Source organism: Neophocaena asiaeorientalis, unplaced genomic scaffold, assembly GCF_003031525.2.
Source record: "Neophocaena asiaeorientalis asiaeorientalis breed wild unplaced genomic scaffold, Neophocaena_asiaeorientalis_V1.1 scaffold87, whole genome shotgun sequence".
Taxonomy (NCBI): domain Eukaryota; kingdom Metazoa; phylum Chordata; class Mammalia; order Artiodactyla; family Phocoenidae; genus Neophocaena; species Neophocaena asiaeorientalis.
The window spans coordinates 1,087,543-1,112,914 of record NW_020175432.1 but is presented as its reverse complement, the minus strand read 5'-3'; the positions used below and the strand labels follow the sequence as shown (position 1 = coordinate 1,112,914).

At 49.9% G+C, this 25,372-nt stretch overlaps 2 protein-coding genes across 3 annotated transcripts in view; both read right to left on the bottom strand.

Moving 5' to 3' along the window:
• AP1M1 (adaptor related protein complex 1 subunit mu 1) overlaps nucleotides 1–14,734 on the bottom strand; it is a 29,801-nt gene extending 15,067 nt beyond the window's left edge. Inside the window, exons 1-6 of one of the 2 annotated variants that reach the window (XM_024767297.1) lie at nucleotides 14,526–14,734; nucleotides 9,101–9,220; nucleotides 8,830–8,986; nucleotides 6,264–6,331; nucleotides 4,384–4,514; nucleotides 3,396–3,543 (exon numbers count right to left, since the gene is read on the bottom strand). In XM_024767297.1, coding sequence (XP_024623065.1) covers nucleotides 3,396–3,543; nucleotides 4,384–4,514; nucleotides 6,264–6,331; nucleotides 8,830–8,986; nucleotides 9,101–9,130 — 534 coding nt within the window. In that variant the 5' untranslated portion in view covers nucleotides 9,131–9,220; nucleotides 14,526–14,734. The remainder of the gene's footprint in view (nucleotides 1–3,395; nucleotides 3,544–4,383; nucleotides 4,515–6,263; nucleotides 6,332–8,829; nucleotides 8,987–9,100; nucleotides 9,221–14,525) is intronic. The other variant, XM_024767296.1, reaches the window with a different exon arrangement.
• A 2,122-nt stretch (nucleotides 14,735–16,856) lies between these two features.
• Nucleotides 16,857–22,454, bottom strand: FAM32A (family with sequence similarity 32 member A). Its single transcript, XM_024767599.1, has 4 exons — nucleotides 22,323–22,454; nucleotides 22,091–22,232; nucleotides 18,330–18,383; nucleotides 16,857–18,019 (listed from the first exon to the last, which is right to left on the bottom strand). Exons 1-4 carry the CDS (start codon nucleotides 22,394–22,396, stop codon nucleotides 17,951–17,953), a joined length of 339 nt encoding a protein of 112 aa, XP_024623367.1. The 5' UTR covers nucleotides 22,397–22,454; the 3' UTR covers nucleotides 16,857–17,950.
• Nucleotides 22,455–25,372: the final 2,918 nt, after the last annotated feature.

Sequence of the window (25,372 nt, the reverse complement as noted above, 5' to 3'; positions counted from 1 at the left end):
AGAGCAGAATATACATTTTTTTCAAGGGTACATGGAACATTCACCAAGATAGATCATATTCTGGATCATTAAAACAGGCCTTAACAAACTTTAAAGAATTGACAGTATATAAACTATATTCTCAGACAATAATAGAATTAAATTAAAAATCAATGACAGGGACTTCCCTGGTGGTCCAGAGGTAAAGAATCCGCCTTACAATGCCAGGGACGTGGGTTCAATCCCTAGTCAGGGAACTAAGATCCCACGTGCCACAGGGCAAATAAGCCCACGTGCCACAGGGCAAATAAGCCCACGTGCCACAACTACTGAGCTTGTGCACCTCAACTAGAGAGCCTGTGTGCCTCAAACTACAGAGCTCACGTGCTCTGGAAGCTGCGTACCACAACTACAGAGCCCGTGCACCCTGGAGCCTGGGCGCCACAACTGGAGAAGAGAAAACCTGCACACCACAGTAGAGAGAAGCCCGTGCGCCACAATGAAGATCCCACATGCTGCAACTAAGACCTGATGCAGCCAAAAATAAATTTAAAAATATATATATTAATAAATAAATCTTTTAAAAAATCAATGACAATGAGATAACAGAAAAACCTGCAAACATTTAGAAATTAAACAACACTTTTATTAAATAAGCCATGGGTCAAAAAGAAAGTCTCAAGGGAAATTTAAAAATATTTTGAACAAAAATGAAAATCCAACATATCAGTGTAGGATACAGCTAAAGTAGTGCTTAGAGAGAAATTTATAGCATTAAATGCTTATATTAGAAAAGAAGAAAGTTTCAAATTAGTATCTTTAGTTTCCACTTTAAGAAACTAGAAAAAGAAGAGCAAAATAAGCCAAAATCATGAGGAAGAAAATATTAGAGATAAGAGCAGAAATCACTGTGATTGAAAACAGAAAAATAATAGAGGAAATCAATGATATCAAAAGTTGATTCTTTGTGAAAATCAATAAAACAGATAAACCTCTCATAAGACTGGCAAAGAGAAAAGAAAGAACATAAATTACCAATATCGGAAATGAAAGAGAGTGTATCAGTACAGACCCTGTACACATGAAAAAGGTAATAAGGGAATACTATAAACACTGCATAGAAACTCAGTGACTTAGATGAAATAGATCAATTTCTTAAAAACAGCAAACTACCAAAACACACTCGAGATGAAACAGAAAACCCAAATAATCCTATAACCATTAAATAATTGAAATTCGTACTGAAAAATAAGTCTCCAGGCTCAGATAGTTTTGCAGGTGAATTCTACCAAATAGAATTAAAAATAAGCAATTTACAATGGCTTCCAAAAAATGAAATAGGTATAAATCTAACAAAAAATTTGTACATGGTAAAAACTAGAAAATGCTGATGAAAGAAATCAAAGATGACCTAAATATATAGAGAGAGATATACTGCACTCATGGATTGTGAGACTTAATATAAAGATATCAAATCTCCCCAAATTAATAGAGTTATTTAACACAACACCAATCAAAATCCCAGACAAGCTGATTCTAAAACTCTACACAAAGGAACTAAAGAGCTAAACAATTTTGAAAAAGAAGAATGTTGTGAGAGTCACATTATCTGATTTTCAGACTTACTATAAAGTTACAGTTATCAAGACAGTGTGGTTATTGGTGAAGGAACAGATATACAGATCGATGGAAAAGAACAGAGTCCAGAAATAGAGTTACACAATATGGCCAATTGTTCTTTGACAAAAACGCAAAAGCAATTCAATGGAAAAAGGATAATATTTTCCAAAATGATTTTACAACAAATGAAAAAAAATGTTCAATATGCAAAAAAATGGATATATGCCTCACACCTCAAATAAAATTTAAGTCAAAAATATCATAGACCTAAATGTAAAACTATAAAGCTTTTAGAAGAAAATTTAGGAGAAAATCTATATGACCTTGGGTTTGACAATGAGTTCTCAGACATGGCACCAAAAGCTTAATCAATTTAAAAAAACTGACATTTGGACTTTCTCAAAATTAAAAACTTTTGCTCCGTGAAAGACAATGCCAATAGAATGAAAAGAAAAGTGACAGACTAGGAGAAAATATTTGCAAATCACATATGTGACAGAAGACTTTCTCCAGAATATATAAGGAACTTTCAAAACTCAACAATCAGAAAACAAACAACTCAAAAATGATCAGAAGATATGAAGAGACACTTCTCCAAAGAGCATAATGACGACAAAGAAGCACATGGAAAGATGCTCAACATCATTAACCATTAGGGAAATGCACATTAAAGCCATGATGAGACACCTATTAGGATGACAGAAATAAAAATGTTGATCAAGGATGTGGAGCAACCGGAACTCTCATCTGCTACTGGTGAAAATGCAAAAATGTTAACAGCCACTCTGGAAAACAGTTTGGCAGTTTCTTACACAGTTAAACATATACTTACCATATGACCCAGCAATCCCACTGCAGGGTATCTGCCGTAGAGAGATGAAAACTTCTGTCCACACATAAACCTATACATGAAATGTTTATAGCAACTCTTTCAACAACTGCCAAACATTGGAAACAACCCAGATGTCCTTTGATGGGTAAATGGATAAACATACTGTGGTTCAACATATAAAATAAACAAATATAAGAAGAAATAAACTTTTGATAACAGAGCAACTTGGATGAATCTCAAAGGCGTTATACTGAAAGAAGCTAGATTCAAAGTGACACACACTGTATGATTCCACTCATACAACAATCTCAAAAAGACAGAACTAGTGATGAAGACCAGATCAGCAGTTGCCAGGGGTTGGGAACAGGCAGGAGGGTGTGACTACCAAGAGGCAGCATCCAGAGAGGTTTCTGAGGTGATGGAGCTGTTCTGATTCCTGGTTATGATAATGGGTACACAAATCTGTACATGTGCTAAAATTCATAGAAAATATGGTCAATTACCAAATAGTAGCTTAAAAAATAAAATTAAAAAACAAACAAACATACACGAAACAGTAAAAACCAAAACACCCCAAAAACAAGTCACAGGAGAACTACATCTTATGCTCTCAGTTTCACAGAAAAACAATGTATGTCTGTATATCTACAGCACAAGGTCCCAAAGGATGACAATGAATCCTTAAGCAATGTGGCCTTTCTAATTACAGAGCCCTTCACTTTCAAACTCTATACACTGCTTTTTTTTTTTTAATGATGTGCATGCATTCACTCTAAATAAGAACAGAAACTAATGAAGATAAAACAAGCTCACATTGCAATGAGCAGCCCAACCTGAATCCCGCTGATCTGCTATCACACAGAAACCACCTGTTTCTCAGGGCCTTGCTAGTTTTAAAAGTAGAGCTGCTTTTATTTCCAATCATGGAGAAGATAAAATTTTAAAAAAAGAAAAGGAAGCCTACCAGGAGATTGACGGACTCAATGACGTCCAAGAACACCTCGTTCTTCCGGTACTTGATGCCCTCAGAGCGCCAGGACACTGCGTTCGTGACGGTGGCTGGGGGCCGTGGGGCCCCTGTTTCCAACTTGTGGCCTTCCTGAGTTATGTACCTGTGGGCCCGGGCTCACAGTTAAGCAGCTCAGGCACAGACATTCTTCAAAACAGCCCCTCCCTGTAGCAGGCGCCAGGAAAGGCAGGCTCTGGTTTCACCTGAGGCTGTTTAACACAAGAATATCTTACGATTTCCAAAGCCTCCAACAAACTCTTCAGTTACAGTGAGTGCAGAGTGGTCACTTTTAGGGAGCCAAGGAGACAGTGTTGGTGAGGAAAACAAGAAGTGGGCATGAAGTGCTCCCCCGCTGGGGGTGCAGAAGGGACCAACCTCCTAGGGGTGTAAACTGGTGACCCTGATTCCACTTGGGGAACAACAGATGTGAGATGTGCTGAAGTTCACGTGGCTTCTCTGAGTGTCCCTCTACTCCCCTGTAAAATGGGAAGACAGCACCCCTGATTGTGAATGGAGTGAAAAAAGTGCTTGTACAGGGCCTGGTTCACAGGAAGTGCTTAATCCACGGTGACTGTTACTTGATGGGCAGGATTCCAAAGGAGGGAGATTTTTCATCATAGCTTCATTTATGACAATAAAAACAAAGGCAGGTGACTCCCTAATAACAAGCCATTTAGCACACTTCTGTGGATGGAAATGAAGACCTCGCAACAGGAAAAATGCTCATGCTACGCACGGATGCTGCGTGGAAAAAGGACCCACAACTGTCCCAGTGACTTAGTAAACTTCTGGTGCGGCTGGAGACAGGGCAGGGGGACCAACAACATGAACATACGTTTGCTTCCTCCACCTCCAAACCTGCTGACGACATCAATGTTGTGACATCACCCAGGAGGGGCCTGACCCCCGCCCCCCATCCCCGGGCCCCATCCCACCCACTCACTCCTGCAGGATCTTGCTGTCTGTGGTCTGAGGGTAGCCGAAGTCCATGAGCTCATCCAGCAGCTCGTAGATGATGACGAAGTTGTCGCGGATACTCTCCTCTTCCAGCTCCTTGAAATACTCTGAAAATACCTGTGGTGTTGCGTGGGGGGCAGATCGTTGAGAGGAAGGACGAGGAGGGGATGAACGCTTGCACGAGTTCATTTGCCCTTCGTGCCCTGAGGCCCCTGCTAACAGCCCTTTTGTCCACGAGCTGCGTTTGTCCGTTTCCCAGAGTGCTATGGACGAGGCCTTGGGCTCAGGGAATGTGGGCAGGAGGACAGCAGTGGCCGCCTACGAGGCTGGGGGAGTACAGGCGTCAGGCCTGGTCAGAAGCCCCACCCCTGCGGGCCCACTCTCTTCCCCTCCCTGACAGACACTCCCAGGCCTGGGGCCCCTTCCCATCTTCTCTTTAATCCTGACTGTAACTATCACCCTTTGCCTCTGAGCCAGGAGTGACTCAGGTGAGGGACAAGAACCACTGTGGGGGCGGGGGGGGGGACAAATGGCTCTTCCAGCCTCCTCTGGCCTCCCTGAACTCCAGTCTGTACAGCTGTGCCTGCAGACGAATCTGCCCCATTTCAACAGAAAATTAAGAGGATCAAAGCAGGGATGCCAAAGGAGACAAAGGGAAGAGGAGCTTGGTCGAAGCTCTTTCATGAGCACAAACACTGAAGCAGAAAGGCAACGCCAAACATTTCAGGGAGGAGAACCTTCCTCCTTCCCGCTTCCCCGTCTCCACACCCCAGGACTGCAACCGCTGGGCCTCTCCTCTGAAATCACAGGCAGCGCAGCCCAGCCTGCAACAGCTCGGGAATGCAGGCCTCCTCCTCAGTCTGCACCCGGGGCCTCCCCGGGGGACATGCTGCTCTCCTGCCCCCATGTCCTCACTGCCCACACCAGCCTGTTCCCCAGCATCTGGCGTAGATGGCTCCTGATCGGGCTGCACAGGGCACCATCTGAGGGATGAAAGCTTTCCTGGGCCCACCCCAGGCCTCCTGGGCCCAGCTGCCCACTTTCTTCAACCCCACAGCCCCCACTTTGGCCGCACCCCTCCATCTCTCTCCTGGAAACTGGCCTGGCCTCCCAGCTGCCTTCAAGTGCTTTTTCTACTCAGCAGCCAGAGATGATCTTACCTCGAATCAGGTCTTGTCAGTCTCCTGCTTAGTGCCCTCCACCATCTCTCGCGAGACTTGGAATGAAATCTGAACTCCTCACTAGGCCCTGTACATCCGATCCGGCCCCTGCCCACCCCGCCCACCCCTATGGTCTAGCCCCGTCACCTTGCTGATAGCAGCCCCACACTCTGTCCTGAGCACGCTGGCCCACCTGATGTTCCCTGACTGCACCACGTGCACTCCCCCGCCAGGGCCTTTGCATGTGCTGCTCTCTGCCTCCCCAGCTGTCAGCTGGGCCTGCTGTGTGTCACCTCTCTCCAAGGTAGGGCCTCAGGCCTCTGTGCCTTTAGGCTCCGCCCCCCAAGATTCTGAACAGAACTTGGCTCCGCCCTCCTCCTGCTTATCCCACCTTCCTAATCTCTGACTCATCTGGTTACCCTCCACCCTTCCACAGCCAGCTAGGGGGCATACCGGTCCCTCTTGGAGTCATGGCGCACCTGGCCTGAGCCCCACCTCCTGTTCACTTTCCTCTCTTCACCAGGCAGAGGGGCAACTAAGGCCACAGAATCCCACTCACGGATCACGTGGAGCTCCCCCATCTCACTTCTGGGGTTCCAGCTCCGAACTCCCTAGGGATGCTGCAGCCCTCGGGAGGCTGGTGTGATGAGGCACACTGCAGTGCCAGGGCGACGGATACCCCCGTGGCCCCTGTGGCTCAACTCACCTGCACCACCTTGTAGAGGAAGGAGAACACCAGTGACACGCACGCGTTCTTCTTAGAGGTGGCGACCACTGCGTGGCGGCTGCAGTCAAGGAGCAGTCAGAGGCCTGGGCTGCCACCCCACAGACCCCAGTTCACTGCATGTTTTGGAGCCACCCCAAGCCATGACTCGGCCCTCAGCGGGTTACCGACCTCCTGGTCTGAGCTGGGCCTGGGACACAGCAGTTACAGCCGGAGGAGGTCCCGGCTCCCAGGGAGCACTCAGCTGACAGAGGGGCAGCAGGGGGCACAGGGAACCCACCCAGCTGCTGGGTAGCGGGGGCTGCCCTGAGGTGATGCCTGAGCTGAGGGCTGAAGCCCAGGGTGTGGCAGAGGGCACTTCAGGTGGGATGAGCAGCCCGGGGCAGGAGGAGGTAGTGCGGGTCATCCAGGAGCGGAAAGCAGGAGCACTGCCAGCCCTTCTCCAAAGCCCATCGCTTACGTGACCCTCCTGAGGTCCAGGGCTCCCCAGGCAGGCTCCGGCGGAAGCAGCCGGGGCCAACTGTAGCTCCAGCCTTTCTTTGAGCCTTTGCCCCTGAAGCAAACCTTTTGAATGAAGCCTCCATTTTCTCACTAGTATGATGGGGGCCTGAGGGTGGATTTACTGAGGTGATGTATGTGAAGTGTCTGGCACACTCCCTCTGATGGGCGGCGGGGGACGGCGGGTGGGTGCGGGGTATGTCCTCACCTCTTGGGGTCAGTGTATACTGGGCACTTCCTGTTCCTCTCTCCTTAAAGGGCCTCAAGCCACCCAGGGAGGCCAGCTCCTGTGCACTGAGCCCTGGCCATTCACAACAAGCCTGTGCCGCTCCAGTGCCAAGCTGTGAGCTCTGGGAGGGAGAAAGGGACTGCCTCTACCTCACTTCCTGCCTCAGCTGGCCCAGCGCAGGGCCCCAGGAAATGGAGCTGGGCCAGTCAAAGGAGTGCTGGCTTCCCATCTCTAGCCCGGGCAACATGCCGTCCAGGTGCTCTCTAAGGAGGGGCAGAGGGCACCTCTGACCCTCATGGCTGGGCCTTGCTGGAAACTGCCACCTGACGATGGAACTCAGGCTGGAACTCAGGCAGGAACTCAGGCAGGGTGTGCTTGGCACTGGCACCCAGAGGGGCAAGCCCTCGATGTCTCCTCCCTGGCTGCCCATGCGTGAGACACTGGGGCCCAACTGGAAACTGGTCTGACGGCTCCTGCTGTGCTGACACAGCTGCCCCTCCCTCCTCTCCATACCCGGGCAACCACTGCCCAGACCCAGGGCAGCTTCCAAGATAGCCAACTCTTGGCTCACAGGCCACCTGTCATACTCTACAGAGCTGCCCCTGAGGCCTTCCTGAGAGGGGTGAAGAAACAGAGGCACGATGAAGGGAGCCAGACCTCAGGGCACTGGATGAAGGTCCCAGGCCAACACCTCCCACCCTGTAACATGTACACAAATCACTAGGGATGGCCTTGCTACAATGCAGATTCTGACCCAGCAAGGCTGCATGGGATCTGGGATTCTGCATTTCCAAAAGGCTCCCAGGGATTGTTTGGGCCCGTGGACCACACCTGCACTAGCGAGGTCCTGTGTGTCTCCGTGAACACGGGAAAGGGGACAGAACCCACGTCTGCTGGATGTGATCATATGCACCAGCTCAACGGACCCTAACAGTCCTGCTCTCACTGGACTGTGGCAAGGTGAGGACTTGCCTCCAGTCACATAGCTACTGGAGCTTGGGTCTGAACAGGGCTGTGTGCTGCAAAGCCATGCCCTTCTTGCAGCAGTGCGGATACCAGAATGTGCCTGACCAAAGCCATGGGGGGCTGGTCAGACCTCACGGATGGAAACTGGCTCAGCCAGGTCTCCACATGAGCCTGAGCATGGGGGGCTCTGAGATCTGGGCAGGGTTGGGAGGAATCTCTCCCCTCCTCTGTATCCCACCACCTTTCATGATCCAGGTCACCACCCTGCCCACCTGGACGCCAACCTCCGCCTCCCCACCCCTCCCTATGTCCACTTCTGATCTCTGAAGTCTGGCATCCACTCAGCAGCCAGAGACTTTCAGAAAATGCAAACGTGCCCATGTCACCCCTCTGCCTGAAACCTTCCGAAGACTTCCCAACACACTTAAGGTGATTTCCTATGAGGCCTTGCAGTGCACACCCTGCTGACCACTTGGGCCCTGCTCCTACCATGCAACCCCCTCCAGGGCTCCGGTCACCCCCCACTACAGCTTCGGAATGAGACTTCACCTGGGCTAGTGCTCCTCGTGCCGGCCAACTCCCATGGCTGGCAGACACCTGGCCTTCCTGCAGGTCTCCTCCAGGATGTCACCTCCTCAGGGAACCCTTCCTGGCTCCCTGGACCTCTGTCACACTGGTCATCCTTGGGCAGCAGGGAGCTCCAGAAAGACAGGGCTGTGCCTCATGGCCCCCACTGGCCTGAGCCAGCCCTGGGTCAGCCGGGGCAGGGGCTGGCAGCCCTCAGTTGCCCGTGTGTGTGTATGAACACACATGTCCACACAGGGGCCCCCTGGGAGCCCCCTAGCCAAGGGATACGATACAGGTTGTTGTGCTTGATCCACATGAAGCGGACTCCCCCATGGGCCAGGATAGGTGACAGCATCCCCTCCTCCTCTTTCTCCATCAGGATGGGCATGAAGTGCTCCACCTCCGACATGTCCACGTCACCGCGGTAGTTCCGGCAGATGAGCACCTGGGTGGAGGTGGAAGACAGGGAAGACATTTTCATCTTGAGTTCCACCAGCGGGTGGCTGGGGTGGGAGGCGAGACGCACCAGCTTCCTTCCCTCCAGGGACCCCAAACACACCTGTCCATCAAAGGGCCATCTGATCTCCATCCCCCAGGGGATTCCTCAAGGAAAGCATTTCGCCAAGTGAACTTCCACAGGGGCCAGTGGGAATCTTCCCAGAGGGAGCGTGGAGGGGGGCTATGGGGCAAGAGTCCAGGACCGCGTCACTCGGGAGATGCCAGGTTAAACAATGTCCCATAGGCTCTCATTGCAGATCTTCTCAGAGCCTTTCTGTGCTAATGAGCCCTGCTCTTCTGTCTGTGTCAGGAGAGGGACACTGCTAAGTGTTCACATCTACTAGAACCTGCCTGTGGCCTGAAGAGAAGCTCTTCTCCTCATCTCTCTCTCATGGCCTGTGGGTTTGGATGTGAAGCATCACTGCCGATAGGAAAGGAAAATGGGACAACCACTTTGGTAAAGTTTGACAGGTTCTCAGAAAGTTATAATCCCGCTTATAACCCAGCCATTACTCTCTTAGGTATTCACCCAAGAGAAAGGAACCATACGTCCACATGAAGATGCATGCATGGATGTTCACAGCAGCTTATTTTAAATAGACTCAGGCTGGCGAGAATGCCAACGTCCTTCAACAGGTGAATGGAGACATAAACTGTCCAGCCACACCATGGAACACTCCTCAGCTATGAAAAGGAATGACTACTGACACTGGCAACAGCATGAGAGAATCTCAGGATCACTGAGCCGAGTGAAAGAAACCAGACAATGAAGAACATATCTATGTGATTCCACTGAAATAAATAAATCCTGGGAAATGGTAACAGAAAACACATCAGTGGCTGCCTGGGGACAGGCTGGATACAGACGGGTGTGAGGAAGCTTTAGGGGGTGATAGAATATGTGTTTATGGTTTCCTGGGTATACACAATGACTGAACTCATCAAACTATATGCTTTAAATAAACACAGTCTGTTACATGGAAGTTACACCTCCCTGAAGGAATGAAAAAGGAGGTGTGAAGCCATGCCATTCTGAGCAAGGCCCCATTTGGAAATGCCGCCTAGAGCTGCTGCCACTCTTGTGTGTCCATGAGGACAGCTGGCAGTATAACTCAGTAATATGCTGAGAATGACACCACAGAGCTGACCAGCCTGGGAGCCGCCTGCCTCAGAACCTGTAGTTTCATAAGATACATTGTCTTACTGTTACAAGCCAGAGAGAGACAGAGCGCGCGAGCAGGCGAGTGAGCAGGCGAGAGAGAACCTTCCTTTTCTAGTTTCTCCTTTGTGGCCTATGGGCAAGGGACCCTGTGCCCTCACTGCTGTTCAGAAGGCCTCTTAGAGACTCAGCACCCAGTGGGTGAGCTTGTGGGTACCTGGACCAGGCCCTGGCACAGGGATTCCCACATACCCTCTCATATATTCTTTGCCAGGAGTATATATTGCCTCATATACTCCCCCCACCATGAAGCAGGACTGATATTTTTAAAGAGATGGACAGTGATGTCCAGAGAGGTGGCACCACCTGCCTGAGGTCACACAGCGAACAAAGGTGAGCCAGGATTCTAACCCCACTTCTCACTCCCTTCAGGGCCACTTCTGCTTGATAAATATTGCTTTCCTGGGCTTCCCAAGCCCACCTTCTACCCCATGTATCCAATTTTGGGGGATGCCACGGGCATGGAGTCCCCGGGCCCCCAGTGTGTTCAAAGGAAAGAGCAGGGAGCAATTTATTTTGCTCACCTTCATCACCAAGGCTGCAGAGAGGTCCACTCATTCATACCATCTACCACACAGCATGCTGGGCCTGGAGACACAGGGGTGACCAAGACAAACAGGGTCCCTGCACTGAGACAGCTGGTCAGGGGGAAATGAGAGACTCTGCAAGGGTATGACCTTCAAACTGAGGCCTGAGGGGACAGGCAGGATAGAAGCAGAGGGACCAGTGTGGCTAAAGCCATGGGGTTAGGGGTGCAGCCCATGTGGGCACACCTAGGAGCACTGCTTAGGTAGAGTAGGGGCAGCCTCAGAGCTGCAGGTCAGGACAAAGGCAGGAGACAGGAAAGATTGGAGGGAGGCAGGCAACAATGAGGGGACAATCCTCAAGCCCTGCTGCTGATCTTGACCCCACAATTCCTTCCTCGCAGAGAGACAGGTGTTCTTAGACAGAATCAGATCAGATTGCTTCTCGTTTAAATTGCTGCTACCCCAGCCTCCCCTCATACAGAACAAACTGCAAGTCCATCCCCATGACATGTCTTCACAGCCCCTCCAATGCCTCTCCATCCATGCTCCCCGGGCTCACCCCATTCCAGCCATCCTGGTCAGCACCCTAGCTCTCTCTAAGCCATCTACATTTGCTCCTGCCTCAGGGAGTTTGCACTTGCAGTTCCCTCTGCCCAGAGTGCCCTGGCCTAGATCTTCTCGGTTCTCAGACCCGAGCTCAGATGGCACCTCCTCCAAGAAGTCTTCCCTGCTCACCCTGGCTAAGATCATATCCTGCCCCTTTCCACTCCCAAGCCCACCTTACCTTCACTGCCCACATTACCACTGCATTATATATTCGTATCCTCATTTATCATCTGTCGCTTCTACCAGAGTCTAACACTCCCTGAGAACAGTGACCACTTTCGTCTCGTTTACGGCTGTGTCCCAGCACCCACAACAGAGCCTGGCCCATAGTAGCTGCTCAGTAAAGTCTGTGCAGTGAACATGGCAGTGAGGAAAAGGAGGCCAGGATAATGCCCATGTCTCCAATGTGGGCAGCTGCATGGATAGTGGTGTCAATCACTGAGATGGGGAGAGAGAGCAGGGCTGGCAGGTGGCAGGGAGCTCATCTAGGGAAATGCCAAGTTTGTGGTGGCCGTGAGACCTCCAAGGTGTCCTGGAGGCCTGTGGATCTCCAGATAAGTGCTCTGGACTTTGGAACAAATTTGAGAGTCACTGGCACAGTGACATAAATCAAAGCCTGCCTCAAGGAGAACAACAGTACGGGAGGCACGCCAGGCCCAAGCATGAGGAGCTGACGTCCAAGGGGAGGGGCAGCAGTCAGTGAGAGAAACGGGGAAAATAGAGAGCACTGCAACCTCGAGGCCAACAGAAGCCTGCTGAGGAGGAGCGTAGTAGTGGTGTCAGAAGCTGCAAAGAAGCAAGAAAGATAAGGGCAGAGAAATATCCATGGAGGGCTTTCTATCAGCTGAATGTGGCCCCGCTGGTTTCCTCGGTCATCAGAGGCTCTGGCTGGCAGGTAGATGTGTGGTTGTGAATTCCCTGACCTTATTTTTTATTAAATGAAGTCTGCGCAGAAGGCAAACTTTCAAAACATGAGGTCCATGGGGAGTGGAATAATAAATGGCGTGATGGTCACTGAGGATGGGAGGCAAACCCACAGCTGCCTCAGGAGCTTCCTGAAAGGCACGTATAATCATGCTTCTTCCAGGCTATTGTCTCCTTATGGTGGCTGTTCCTTCTTGGGATCAAAGTGGTTCCCTCTGTCCTGCTCTCCCGTCTGGACATCCTCAACACCCACGGCCCTCTTGGTGCCATCCTCCAGGCTCCAGCATTACCCAGGACTTTTGGCTTGCCAGGGCCAGCAGGCCCACTGTGACACCTCCTCGTTCACCTGACTGCCACCTGGTCACCTTCCCAGCTCTGGCATCTCCCTCCTCCAGGAAGCCTTTTGTAAACACTTCTCTTCCCGCCAGCCCAAACTGAGGATGGGTAACTGCATTACCTGGGGCCTTGTCCTTGTGGCTAATGGGATCTGGCCATTCGGATCCATGTGTCTGCTTGGATCTGTCAGCTTCCACGCACCTCCTCTACCAGAGCTCAAGGTCCGTGGGGACTAACATGGCCTGTGGACCATGGATGGTGCTGAGCCTGCCTGGTGCGTCTGCTCAGTGAGTTCACACACTCGCCCTACGTCATGCAGCTGAGCAGCAGAGACAGGTTTTGAGCTCAGCTCTAACTCCTCAGTCACAGAGCGATGGTCCGCACTGGAATTGCTGCCTACTAGGTGCTCATGAAATGTTTGCTGAAGAAATGAGTGATCTGAGTAGGCAGCCTGTAGGACCTCTGGTGACACAGTGGCCAGGGAGGAAACAAGAACACGTGCTACAAAGACTTGGGGAACACTGCACCCTCCCAGCCCCTGGTGTGCCCTGTGTCTTTCTTTGCCTCCAAGAAGGTTGAAGAAGGGAGCCTAGTACTGGGTCTCACTAGCTGTTGACTTTGGGTGGCATCCAAGGCAGGCAACCCACTTAAGGGACTCTGGGAAAGTGCTGGGGGTGGGGAATGGAGCAGCAAGGGACAGTCACTTCACCTCTTCACTCCCTGCTGCTTCTGAGCTAACTCCTGCCCACTTCACCTAGGCCCAACACCCGTGTTTCTCTCACTCACTGATGTGGGGCTTGTTTAATATTGTTGGTTCTGCCCTATTCTTGTTATTCCCCAATGCAAGAGGTCTCTTGGCTTCTAGCTGGGATGGACTTGGGGGAAGGCAGCAGGTCACTTCTGAAAAGTTTTGAGATCCCTCCTTTATGAAGCTTTCCCAAAAACCCCTGGGAAAGGCACCCAAGTCCTAGTTATGTCCAATTCCTCCTTCATGTCTCAGCCGGGTTTGTCACTCCCCCTGGGCAGCCCTTCCTGACCCCCAGCAGAGGCTGACTCTCCCTATTATATCATCACTGCTCCACCACTGCAATTTATATTTATTTGTGCTTTTTGAGATCAATGTCCCTCTACCACCAGATTGTGAGCTCCAGAAGGACAGGGACTGATTCTGATTTTGCTCCCCAAAGGCAGCCCAAAGCTTAGCACCCTGCCTGGCACTTAGTAGGTGCTCCTCACATATCAGCTGAATGAACAAATGATTCTGGGTTCAACTCCTAGACCTGCCACTTCTCTGTGACCGGTGTGACCTTGGGCAGGTTGCATCGCCTCTCTGTGCCTCAGTTTCTCCCTCTGTTAAATGGCACTCCCACCACCCACTTCACCTGACCCTTGTAACTCAATGTCACAGTGAACGTTAAGAAATCCCTACAGGGACTGGCACAGAAAAATCGCTGAATAAACATAAGCTGCTGCGCTCCCAGAGGGCGGGACTGGCCCGAGGGCACACTGTCCCCGCAACGCCTCACCACCTCTGGTCAAGGGTCGTGCAGCCCCTCGGCGCCAGGCCTGGCTTCCAAGCGGGCTGCGGCCCGCGCTCCCCGGCCCCCACGGAGGCCTGGGCCGCCAGCCCACAGGGGTGGGGGATGAGGGTCTTGCAGCCGGTTACCTGGCAACGAGGCAGGACTAAAGCGGACCTAAGACCCCTTCCTGGATACTTAGCAACAGGGTGGAGGCCTCAGCTGCTGCCAAACGGCTTCCTTGCCTAAGACCAGGATGGCTCCCATTGGCCGGTTAACTAGCAACAGGGTGGGTCCCCATGGGGCGAGGCCCCTGCCAGTTGCCTGGCAACGCGGAAGGTGGGGCGCCCTCGGTACCTTGCCCTTCAGGTCCAGCACGTAGACGGCACTGGCGGACATGGTGGCTGCGGAAAGCCTCGGCACTGGCCGAGGGCGACGGCGACAGCGGGGACTGCCAGGCGGTGAGCCAGGCCGGGTGCGCCCCGCGACAGTTCGTTTCCACTTCCGGTCCGGGGAACCTCGCGCGGACCGTTATGTCCGGCCGGGAACGAGCTGCCAAGAATGCGCCGGCGCAGGGCGCAGGGTGCGCAGGCGCAGTAAGTCCAATGCGCCCTAATTTCCCGCTCCTCCCTCAAGCATCCCGGAAGTAAGCCGAGAGGGGCGGGGCCGGGGCCGGGCAGACTGAGGTAGGGCACTCTAGCTGCCTGACTGGGCGAAGCCCCTGCAGCTGAAAACCCCACTTTGTGGGCCAAGTTAGGTAAGAGATCCTTGTGGTTGAACCCAGCTGGGGCCCAGCCGTATGGAACTCATAGCCTGGTGGGGAAGTCGAAAACAAATATACAGTCACCAATTGTGATACCCTTTATAGGGAGGGGTAAGGTGGTGGTTACTTGGAAAGAAGTTAAACTCTGGCAATTGAGCCGTATCAATAGTCAGTTCCTGTCACCTGTCAGTGTCAACGATTGTCAGTGGACAAGTGTGCCAGTTTATTGCCTGAAATGATCTCCTGAAAGCCACACCCCACTGAACCTAGGCAAAAAGCAGGTGATTTATTTCTGTAGTTAGTGGTCACTGTGGGTAATGCAAACTGTGACCCTAATTAATCTAATTGAATTATATCTCATTTGCTTTTATGAATACTCGGCCTTTGGAGAAATGCCTGCATTCTGTCCCAATGAACCATCACAGTGCCCTGGGCCCAGTCCTGCAGTATCAGAACCATTTACCCAGGCTGCTTGCCTCTCTCTTCTTTTATCTTCTCTACTACCTCCACTTGGGGTTTTCAAAGATAGTTTTTGCAACTCTGTGGTTATACATCCTCTACTTGGGGTAGAGATGTAAGTGCAAGAAAATCCAGAGAAGAAAACTGGAATCTTTAAAGGTTATCAAGTGAATCCTGGGCTGGAAGAATTCTTCCACAAAGCAGCCAACTGAGGCTTTTTGACATCAACTCTCTCTTAAGAAATCCTACCGTGCCTAGCCTCATACCTTGCCCAATTTATTGCAATGTTTTAGAAAAACATGTCTTTTTTCTAACTACAAAACTGTACATCTCACTGAAGAAAAACTGAGGAAATGCCAAAAAGCATAAGGCAAAAAGAAAAGCCACCCAGGAGAGGCAACCCTTTCCATTATGGAGGATTTCTTTTCAGGCTTGCTGTGGGCATTTTAGATGTGTAATACAGTATCGGGGGGCTAGGAGGACAAAAGTCTTTTGAGGAAACAAAGACTTCCAAGTGCCAAGAGTACTGTCACAGTAAACACTGTTTACACATAAGTTACTTGTAACCTTCTTTTCTCCATATGCGGAGGAAGGAATTTGAATCATATCTGAATTTCATTCTTGGCAGTTAATGTATAAGTCAGATTTGACCTCTGTGACATCTCAGAAAAGACCATACTGATTGTGCTAGACCAGAGTTTTTCAAACTTTGCTGCATGCTGGGGTCACCTGGGGAGCTCTGAAAAATCTCATGACGGAACCCCACCCCGGGCAGCATCAGTAGTTCTTAATGCTCCCCAGGAGAGCCTAACATACAGATTTTGAGAACCACTGTGGTAGACTATAAGTGATGGCCCTCAATAAACCGCATCTTCTGGTGTTCGTGCCCTGTGTAATTCCCTCCCAGAGTGGGTCTGGCGATGACTTGTGTTGGCGATGGAACAGGTTATGTAAAGGGAGATTCCAGAGGACGTTCTGGCCCCAGGCAAGTCAATGTAACTTACACGTGAACTAAACTACACCTCGTGGAGCAGAACCATCCAGCTGAGCTTGGTCGATACACAGAACTGTGAGAGAGAAATTCCACTGTTTTCAGCCACTCAGTTTTGGAGTGATCTGATGGGCAGGGAGAATTGGAGTAGCTGTCTTCCCCACTACCGAAGCAGGCTCTTCACAGCGCCACCGCATCACGCTCACAGGCCCCAACTGCTGACTCATGGATGGCGAAGGCCTGAAAGTGCCTTTCTACCAGTCAGTGGGGGAATCCACCGCAAGGATCCATGCTAACGAGAGAGTATGTCACCTCCTTTAGGTGGGTTGCAAACCCCAGGTGGAAACACATGTCATCTAATTTTCTCCAAATTGAGGGAGAATAGTTGTTTTGTGGTACACACATTCTTTGTGTGTGATAATCCTAAAGGCAGTGTTTCTAGTGGTAGTCAAACAGCCTGTAATTATACTCAGACTCACAGTTAATAACTTTGTTTTATTCTGCATTTCACATATGACAGTCCCAAACCCAACACATGGTTTTGTTTTCTGCCTTTCTTATTCTCTCAGCATCTATGTCAACACATTTTTTCCCAACAGCATATGCAATCTGATCCTTATCTGGTGGGTATACAGAGGCCTTCAAAGATCCTGGCTCTCCAGCAAGGGAACCTGAGTCCTTCCTTTCGACTACACTCACGTCTGTCTGTGCTGGGGGTCTGCCTCGGTCCCATCACCCTCGAGGTGTCCTTAGGCCAGTAACGCCAAACATGTTATGTGCCAACTCTGAATAAATACGGGGGCTGCTTGGAGCCCAGTGTTGAGGGTACGATGGCAGGCTGTGTCTGGGTTCCATCACAAAGAATGCTGTGCCTGACTGGCAATGCCTGCCATGGCAACACCCACTAGGCATGTCTGGAATGGGGATACTGGGAGAAGAGGCTACATGCTGGCCACAGGTTTAGAAAGGGACAAGGTGTATGTTCCATCCTTGCCTTAGGTGGTTGTTCTGTTTCCCTGGCTGTACTGTCTCACGGGCCAGGAGGCTGAGGGGGCAGACTGAAGACCGTAGCTGCAAGTGGCTTCCCCAACCCCTGGATGGGAGAGCATAAGCCCCAATCTAGAGGGAGCTTGGAAGGGCAGCCTGTGCAGGGCCCTACAGGGGTGTACATGCTGCAGGCCATGCTGGCATTAGCTCCTTGTCCTCTGGAGTCGGTTTCATCCAGGCAAAACCAGCTGGCTGGCTGTCAAAGAGTCAGATACAACTCGGGGGTAAAACCACTTTTCCATGGCACTTACACAGAAATAACCTTAATCTCTGGATACACTTTCCAAACTAAAAATGTTTCTCTTCTATGTGCTACTGAGAAATCAAAATAGAGTAAAAGGACGGTCTTATTTTAATCAAGTTCCAGAATGAGGACATACAGCTTTGAAAAGCACTGTCTCAGCAGATGATGCAAGGATGTGTGTAAAAGAATGTTTCTGGAAAATACCAAAGGCGCCAAATATAACCCCAACTTTGCCTTCTGCTTCTCCTTGATGCCACTCCATACCCCAGGAGCGGAGGCTACTTTGTCCAGCTGACTTTGGGAATGTCATAGTGCTCCGTGAGTGTGTCCAGGTGTCTGTTGAAGTCCTGGAAAAGCCGAGGAGAAAGCCCATGTCAGCACAGACCCAAGCAGGGCACTAGGGATACGCAGCATTGCCCACTCCCACTTCTCCACATCCTGTCTCTCCTCAGTGAGCCCATTCCTCTCAAAGCCACCCTGCCAGGCATTATAGATGCCTGAACCCTGGCCTTGCCCTTATATGACTCTGGGGAGGTTGGGTAAAGCACCCCCCCCCACCCCCACCAACACTCCAATGGCTCCTCTACCAGGCTCCTAGCCTCTGGGCCCAGCCTGGTCCTTACATGGCTCAGTCTCCCCCACCAGCACATGACTTACCTCTACTCTCTGCTTGTGGGTTTTGGATGCTTTCTTCAGGATCCTTTCCATTTGCTGAAGAGAGGAGAGAAATGGAGGTGAGTCACATGCCTGATGCAGCCCAGGCCAGCACATGATGGAAGTTGAGAGCCCCCAGCCAGCCTGGCTCTCACACTTAGAATGGCTGGAGGTCTCAGGGTGAACACCTCACCCCTCCCTCAACCCCACTCAGGTGGGTCCAGCAGGGATGCCTGACCATAACACACCCCGGTGGGAACTCACATCAGCTGCCCTTTGGTCTGAGTGGCGGGAAACGTCCTAGCACTGACTTAAGGAGAGAGACTCTGCTGGGAGCTGTACATGTGCTTCCTGCATCCTTGGGCAACTGACTGCATTCCCAGTTTGCAGAAAAAGAAAGCCTCAGAAGGGGTCTGAGGAAGGATGATAAATGAGGAAGGTAAAGAGCCTGACACAGAGTAGGTGCTTGAGTGACAGGACACAGACCCAAGAGGGTTACAAGACCCAGATGGCCTTGACAAGTATGATGCTGGAACATGCACCCTGTACCACCACGACCTACCCTCATGCTTAACACCAATTATACCCGGTATGAGGTGAGAGCATGGGATGCAGAGCCACGCAGACCTGGGGCCGCACCTGGCTCTACACTTACTAGCTGGGTGACTGTGGCCGACTCACTTTGGTGCCCCACCCCACCCCACCAACCGAGCTGCCTGGTACTGGTGCCCTGGTGCAGTCCTCTGTCGCACTGACTCTGGGTTGGTCCTGTGACACCGTTTACTTAACAGAATGCAGTGCCAGTGCTGGGATGAAGCTGTAAGGAGACCTAGCAGGTTTTGCCTTGTGTTCTTGGAAGCTAGCCACCATTCGGGAAGTCTGATGACCTTGCTGCAAAGAAAGGACCTGGAGAATGAGATGACATGTGGGGAGGGAGGCCATAGAGGAGCAATGAGGCACCAGACACGTGATGGTGAAGCCATCTTGGATTTCCAGCCCAGATGGGCCTCCAGCCCCAGCTGCCATCTGACTGCACCAGGTTCCAAGGGAGGCCAGCAGAAGAACCACCCAGCTAAGCCCAGGCAACCCACAAAAGCATGAGATATACTGTAGACTGCCCCCTGACTGCCCCTCCCTTTCCCTCCTCTTTCCTTTGCTGCCTCTTCATCTCCCTCTATGTCCAGTCAGCTCCCACCTGGCTGACACTCCCTCTCCCTCTGAAGTATCTGCCTTGTCCATCCCTGCCCCTTCCTGCTGCTGTAAGCCCACGTGAGGCCCGTGTCTCCTCACAAGAGGCCACACTGACTTGAGCAGCTGTCACCAATGCCAGGCACTTTGGGGGGGCTTTGCCCTCCCTCTTCTCACTCCACGCACCAAGTTCAGAGGGTGTCATGGGTGCTGTTGCAAACCCCACTTCACAGACAAGAGAAAATGAGGACCAGAGTGCACAGTGGGTGATGGGGCTGGAAATGCCAAGCTCTGATCCTTTCCACCAGGCTGGAGTCTTCCTTCCAGGAGCTGTCCAGCCTATAAAGCCCACTGTGCTCAATCCAACACACTTCCACAAGGGAATCTGCATTTCCCAACTGTACCTCGCTTTGTCCACACCTGCTCCCTTCTCTCTCATCCATCTCATGTACCTCCCTCTCTTCCCCTCTCTTTCTCTCTCTCTCTTCCTGCCCCCCTCTCTCCCTCCGCTGGGTCAAACCAAACCCTCAGGAGTATTTCTGGTATTCAGTGCCAACAACGAAAACTTCACCTTGACCTTTTACCCTCCAGCTAGAGGCCCATTTCTCCATTCCCTTTGACAGCACATCTCCCAAGACTTATTTCTAATCCTTGTCTCCATCTCTGCCTTTCCCTGCCCCCACTTGGATCCACTCTAATCAGCCTTTCCTCCTTTTCATACCAAATGCCAACTAAGGGCTCTGAGTGCTCACCCGCCTAGACCTCCTGCCAGCATATGACACAGCTGATCACGTCTTCCTTCTTGAAACACTTTCTCCACTTGGCTCCTAAGGACACACTCTCTCCTGGTATCCCTCCGTCCTGTGCTCCTCTGCAATTTCTTTTCTGCCACCCTCTGATCACCAGGGGTCAGATCCTAGACCTCCTCTGTCACTATCCTTCCTCAAAGGATCTCATGCAGTCCCCAGAGCAATTCCCCAATGTTGATCTGGGCCCAGACCTTTCCTCTCAATTGCAGATTCAGGTATCGAACTGTCCATGAGAATTCTCCACTTGGGTTTCTAACAGGCACCTCAAATTTAACTTTTAAAACGAAGATCTTGATCCCCCCACTTTAGAAGCCTGCTTTACTTCCAGTTCTTCCTGTTTCAGTAAAACAGCACCTTCACTCACCAGCTTCTCCCACCAAAAATCTTGGTCGTCCTTGATTCCTTTTTCCCAGCCCACACCCAGCCCATCAGCTAATCTGGCTGTTCTTCCTTCAAAACCTATCCCAAACCCGATACATTCCATCACCTCCACTATTGCTGCCCTACTCTGAGGGGCCATTATTAGTCACTCTGATGGTTGCATGAGCCTCTCCCCCTCTCCACCCCAACTCCAGCAGTAAAGTCCCAGCCCTGCCTCTGACTATAACCTTAAGGAACGGGCTTAAGTGCATTCACTTGTTAAATCCTCACCACCTATGAGGTTGGGACTTGAGTCCCACTTTACAGATGAAGAAATTAAGATGTGGGAGGTGAGCCAACTTGTCCAGAGTTACACCACCAACAGTGGTAGAGACAGAATGGGACGCAGGTCTGTCATGTCAAAGCCAGTGAGTCTCTCTCTCTTTTTTCTCTCCTATGACTCAATTAGACCTGAGAGTAATGAGTTAACTTTTTCCTGACGTTACTGGACCAAATCACCAAGACCACCATTAGCGTTTCTCAGCCTGGGCACTACTGACATGTTGGGCCAGATCAATCTTTGCTCTGGGGGACATTGTCTCAAGCACTTCAGGATGTTGAGCAGCATCCCTGCCCACCCCCGCCCCACCCAAGTTGTAACAAACAAAAATGTCTCTAAACATTGCCAAATGTCTTCTTGGGGGTGGGGGACAAAATGGCCCCCAGTTGAGAACCACTGACCTAGACTGATTATTCCCCCCAAACATAATGGGCTGAACGTATCTATCCTACGCTGACCTCTCCTACCCGTCGCCACCCAAATTTATTAAGTATTTAATATTAAGAGAAATCATTTTTCAGGGCCTGAACATACAACGTATTTGAAGCCGCCAAAGTCGTCATGGGAACACTTCGTGGTGACCTACAGCGGTGAGTATGCCCGTTTAATGTCAACAGCTAATATCCATTGAGCACTGACTTTATGCCAGACTGAGTGCCATTTGCCCACGTTACCTCATCCAAAGTTCCCATCCCTCTTAGGAGAAAGCATGATTCTGACCCCTACATATGTGGAAACTGAGGCATCAAGAGGTGAGTCACTGACCAGTGTTACGGGTCAAACGAGCGACAGCACTGGAATCCAAAGCCGGGTCTCTAGCTCTCCCCTCTGCGGTCCAATCCGGCCAGAATACCTTCTTGTCCTCGGAGCTCCCCGACCGTGGACTCTTACTCTCTTACTCACGCAGCATCTTCTCCCCGGAATTAAGGTCCTCACTGCCCGCTTGCCCTCCCCGGAGCGTTCTGGTGTAGACCTCGGTTACGAGTCTCCGGGTCCTGCCTCCGAATCCACCCCAGGAGACCCAGGCCATCGATGCGGGACATCGCTAGGCTTCCCACCCGCCTTACCCGCTTCTCCTGCATCTTCTCGAAGGCCGCCTGGGCCGGTGTCCGCTTGTCCAGGCCGCGCCGCTTCTCCTCCTCGTTCTTTTTGCTTGTTCCCATCGCTTCCAGCAGTTTCGCCTTGTCTTTGTCCTTCTTTTTCTTCTTCCTGGGAGGGGAGACGGGGTAACGGCGGGTCAGAGGGCTACGCTCCGGGGTCTCAGGAAGAGGCTCAAAGGGGCAGCCTCTCGAGACTCACCGCTTAGTCACTCCGAGCTCTGCCACGCCTTTCAGCTTCAGGGGCGCCTTCTGGACCTGCTCGTAGGCCTCCATGGCGCTCGGCTAACGTCCGGAACGTAAAAAGGCCACACTTCCCGATTTTCACCCGAACGCCCGCCTTCCTTCGTTTTGATTGGCCGATCTAGTCTGTGCGCATGCGTAGTTGCCCTGGACGTGGGCCACACTTCCGGGTTCGGGGTTGGCGGGGGGGTGGGGGACTTGGAGAGTCAAGCGCGTCCCCAGCTTCTGCATCCTGTTTCCTGCCTCCTGTTTCCTGCCACACTTCCGGCTTTGGCGCCCACTTCCAATTTCCCCCGCCTTGGGCACCTAAATCTGGGAAGCCTTTTTGGCAAAGCACCGGTTTCTTAAAACCCAACGTTTTATTGAGTGTTTTGCGCGTATTTGAATGTTCTGTTCTCCTTTATTGCCATATTTTGAGGGTTCAATAGATAACCTAATTTTGTAAGTACTCCTTAGTTTTTCAGCTTTTGGTAAATGACGGTAGTATGTGAAATATATGTTCGTGGTATTTAAAATAAAAATCGATTTAATTGAGGTACAATTTATAAACAGTAAAATGCACCCACTTAAATTGTAGCCTTCCACGAGTGTAGTCACATTTATACACCTATGTAATCGCCTTCAGAATCAAGATAAAGAACATTCCTTCACCCCCAAATTCCCTTGTTCCTCTTTACAGTTAATTCTTCCATCCCTTTCCCCAGGTAACTCCAAATTTGTTTTCTCTCACTATAGGTCATAATGGTCTTTTTTTTAAGTTTCATATAGGTGGAATCATAAACCATGTGTTCTCTTGAGTTAGAGTACTTGCACTGGGCATAGTGTGTTTGAGATTCTTCCTGTTGTTGGGTATAACAGTACTGCATTTTTATTGGTAAGTGTTATTCCATTGTAACTGAGTAGGACCCTTCCTGGAACACACCCTTCCCCACCCACTCACCCACCATGTCTTCTGCCTGCCTCTCGTTTGTAGAAGAGCTTTAGCCTCCTAGGCTGTCCCCAAGTTCCAAAGTGTAAATTTAATCAGAGAAGTGAGACAATGGAGAAAGAAAGGAAGACAAAGTAATAATAGTTCAGCCATTAAATAAAGTCAAGGGGACTTGCCTGGTGGTCCAGTGGCTAAGACTCTGCGCTCCCAATGCAGGGAACCTGGATTCGATCCCTGGTTGGGGAACTAGATCCTGCACGCATGCCGCAACTAAGAGTCCGCATGCCGCTACTAAGACCCAGCATAGCCAAAATAAATAAATACTTAAAAAACAACAACAAAGTCAAGGACATTCAGTTCCTCCTCAAGGGCTACAGATAATATTCTGAGCCATACCCTTTGAGGGTTTCCCCACCAGGTAGAAGAAGTTAACTGTATGCTGACCACAAGCACATAGATCCCAGACCTGTTGGAACCAGAAGATTGATGATGTTGACTCCCAATTGCCTCCTGACCAACCAATCAGAAGAAGGTCCATGAGCTGATCACATACCCCACAATCCCCCTTCCTCACACTGTCATTAAAAATCTTTCCCTGAAAGCCTTCAGGGAGTTCAGGCCTTTTAAGCACTAGCCACCTGGACTCCTTGCTTGGCACCCTGCAATAAACGCTACACTTTCCTTCACCACAATCCAGCGTCAGTAGATTGGCTTTACTGCACACAAGCAAGCGGACCCAAGTTTGGTTCGGTAACACAATTATATATAAATGTATTTGATTTGCTTATCCACTCACCTGTGGATAGATATCTGGGTTGTTTCCAGTTTGTGGCTATAATGAATAGAGCTTCTGTGAACATAGTATATATCTTTGTATGGACATATTTCTCATTTCTCTTGGGCTCACTCCAGATGCCTTTGCTTCTTGAGGTAGAATTGTAGCAAGATTTGGTTTTCCTCAGAATAAAATGTTGATTCTCAGCCACTCTGGCTTTGAGGCTGTGATAAGAGAATATGGTTGCAGAAGGTGTACCAAAAAACCTGATCTAATAGTGTCATAACACTTGGGACTCCAGTGAGTTGGGCTTTTAATTCCCTGATATCACAAGTAATTTGTTTGTTGAATAAGTAGAACTATTGTCATAACCAAAACACAGTTCTATCTTTGTTCCCTTCCATTCTTTTAAACATTATTATTTTTCAGTGTGGATCATCTTCCTCTGTCCTGGATGAAAATGCTGTCAGCCCCATGGCTCTCCTCTCATTTTTTCATGTGACACAGAGGAAACTCACTTTATGTAGTAAATAAGCCTCAGATCAATAAATGGAAAGACCTCAAATGGAGTCACTTATACTAAGTGCCACATCACCAAACTGAGACTTAATTACAGTTTTGGCTTTTCCAGAAATGGAATCTCAAAGTAGTCAATCAGGAATTGCCTGGTCAGCACTAGTTAGGTCATCTGCCTGATAGACTCCTACCATCGCCTAAAGAAAAGTAACCTTGCAATAACCAACCAGGTAAGTAGCATAAAACATAAAATTTACCATTGTAACCACTTTAAATTGTACAACTCATCAACATTAAATGCATTCACAATGCTGTGTATCTATTTTTTTTCAGATTACAAAAGATATACAAACATTAATTGTGGAATACGTAATAGAAAAAAATACAGAGAAACCCAAAGAAGACAGTAGAAATCGCTCCCATACAGAAAAAAAAATCTGTTAGTGTTTTGATTTCTATTTCAGTCTATTATTATTTATAATTTTAAAAAATAAAAATGAGATCTTATTCTATACTTGCTTTGTCACTGACCCTTGCCCCATGAGAATACTGTGACTGCTTTCATGTATTGAGTTAAAATTTTTATCATTGAGATTTTAACACTAAGAGAAACAGGGAAGAAGCCCAAAATCTCCCATAATCCTTTGCTGACATTAAGATATATGTATAAATCCACATGTTCCGTGTAAGAAAACCACACAGTAAAAAAAACTGGTTAAAAGAAAGAAAGAAAAAGGAAAACAAAAAAGTAGAAGCTTCCCTTCCCACCTCCTTCCAAAGGGATAAACAA

Excerpts from the sequence above, each read along its gene's own strand:
- FAM32A (XM_024767599.1), bottom strand. The coding sequence starts at position 22,396 with ATGGAGGCCTACGAGCAGGTCCAGAAGGCGCCCCTGAAGCTGAAAGGC. Across the intron at positions 18,384-22,090 it reads AGAAGATGCAGGAGAAGCGG|CAAATGGAAAGGATCCTGAA; the intron begins GTAAGGCGGGTG and ends TCCTCTCTTCAG. Across the intron at positions 18,020-18,329 it reads CCCACAAGCAGAGAGTAGAG|GACTTCAACAGACACCTGGA; the intron begins GTAAGTCATGTG and ends CGGCTTTTCCAG.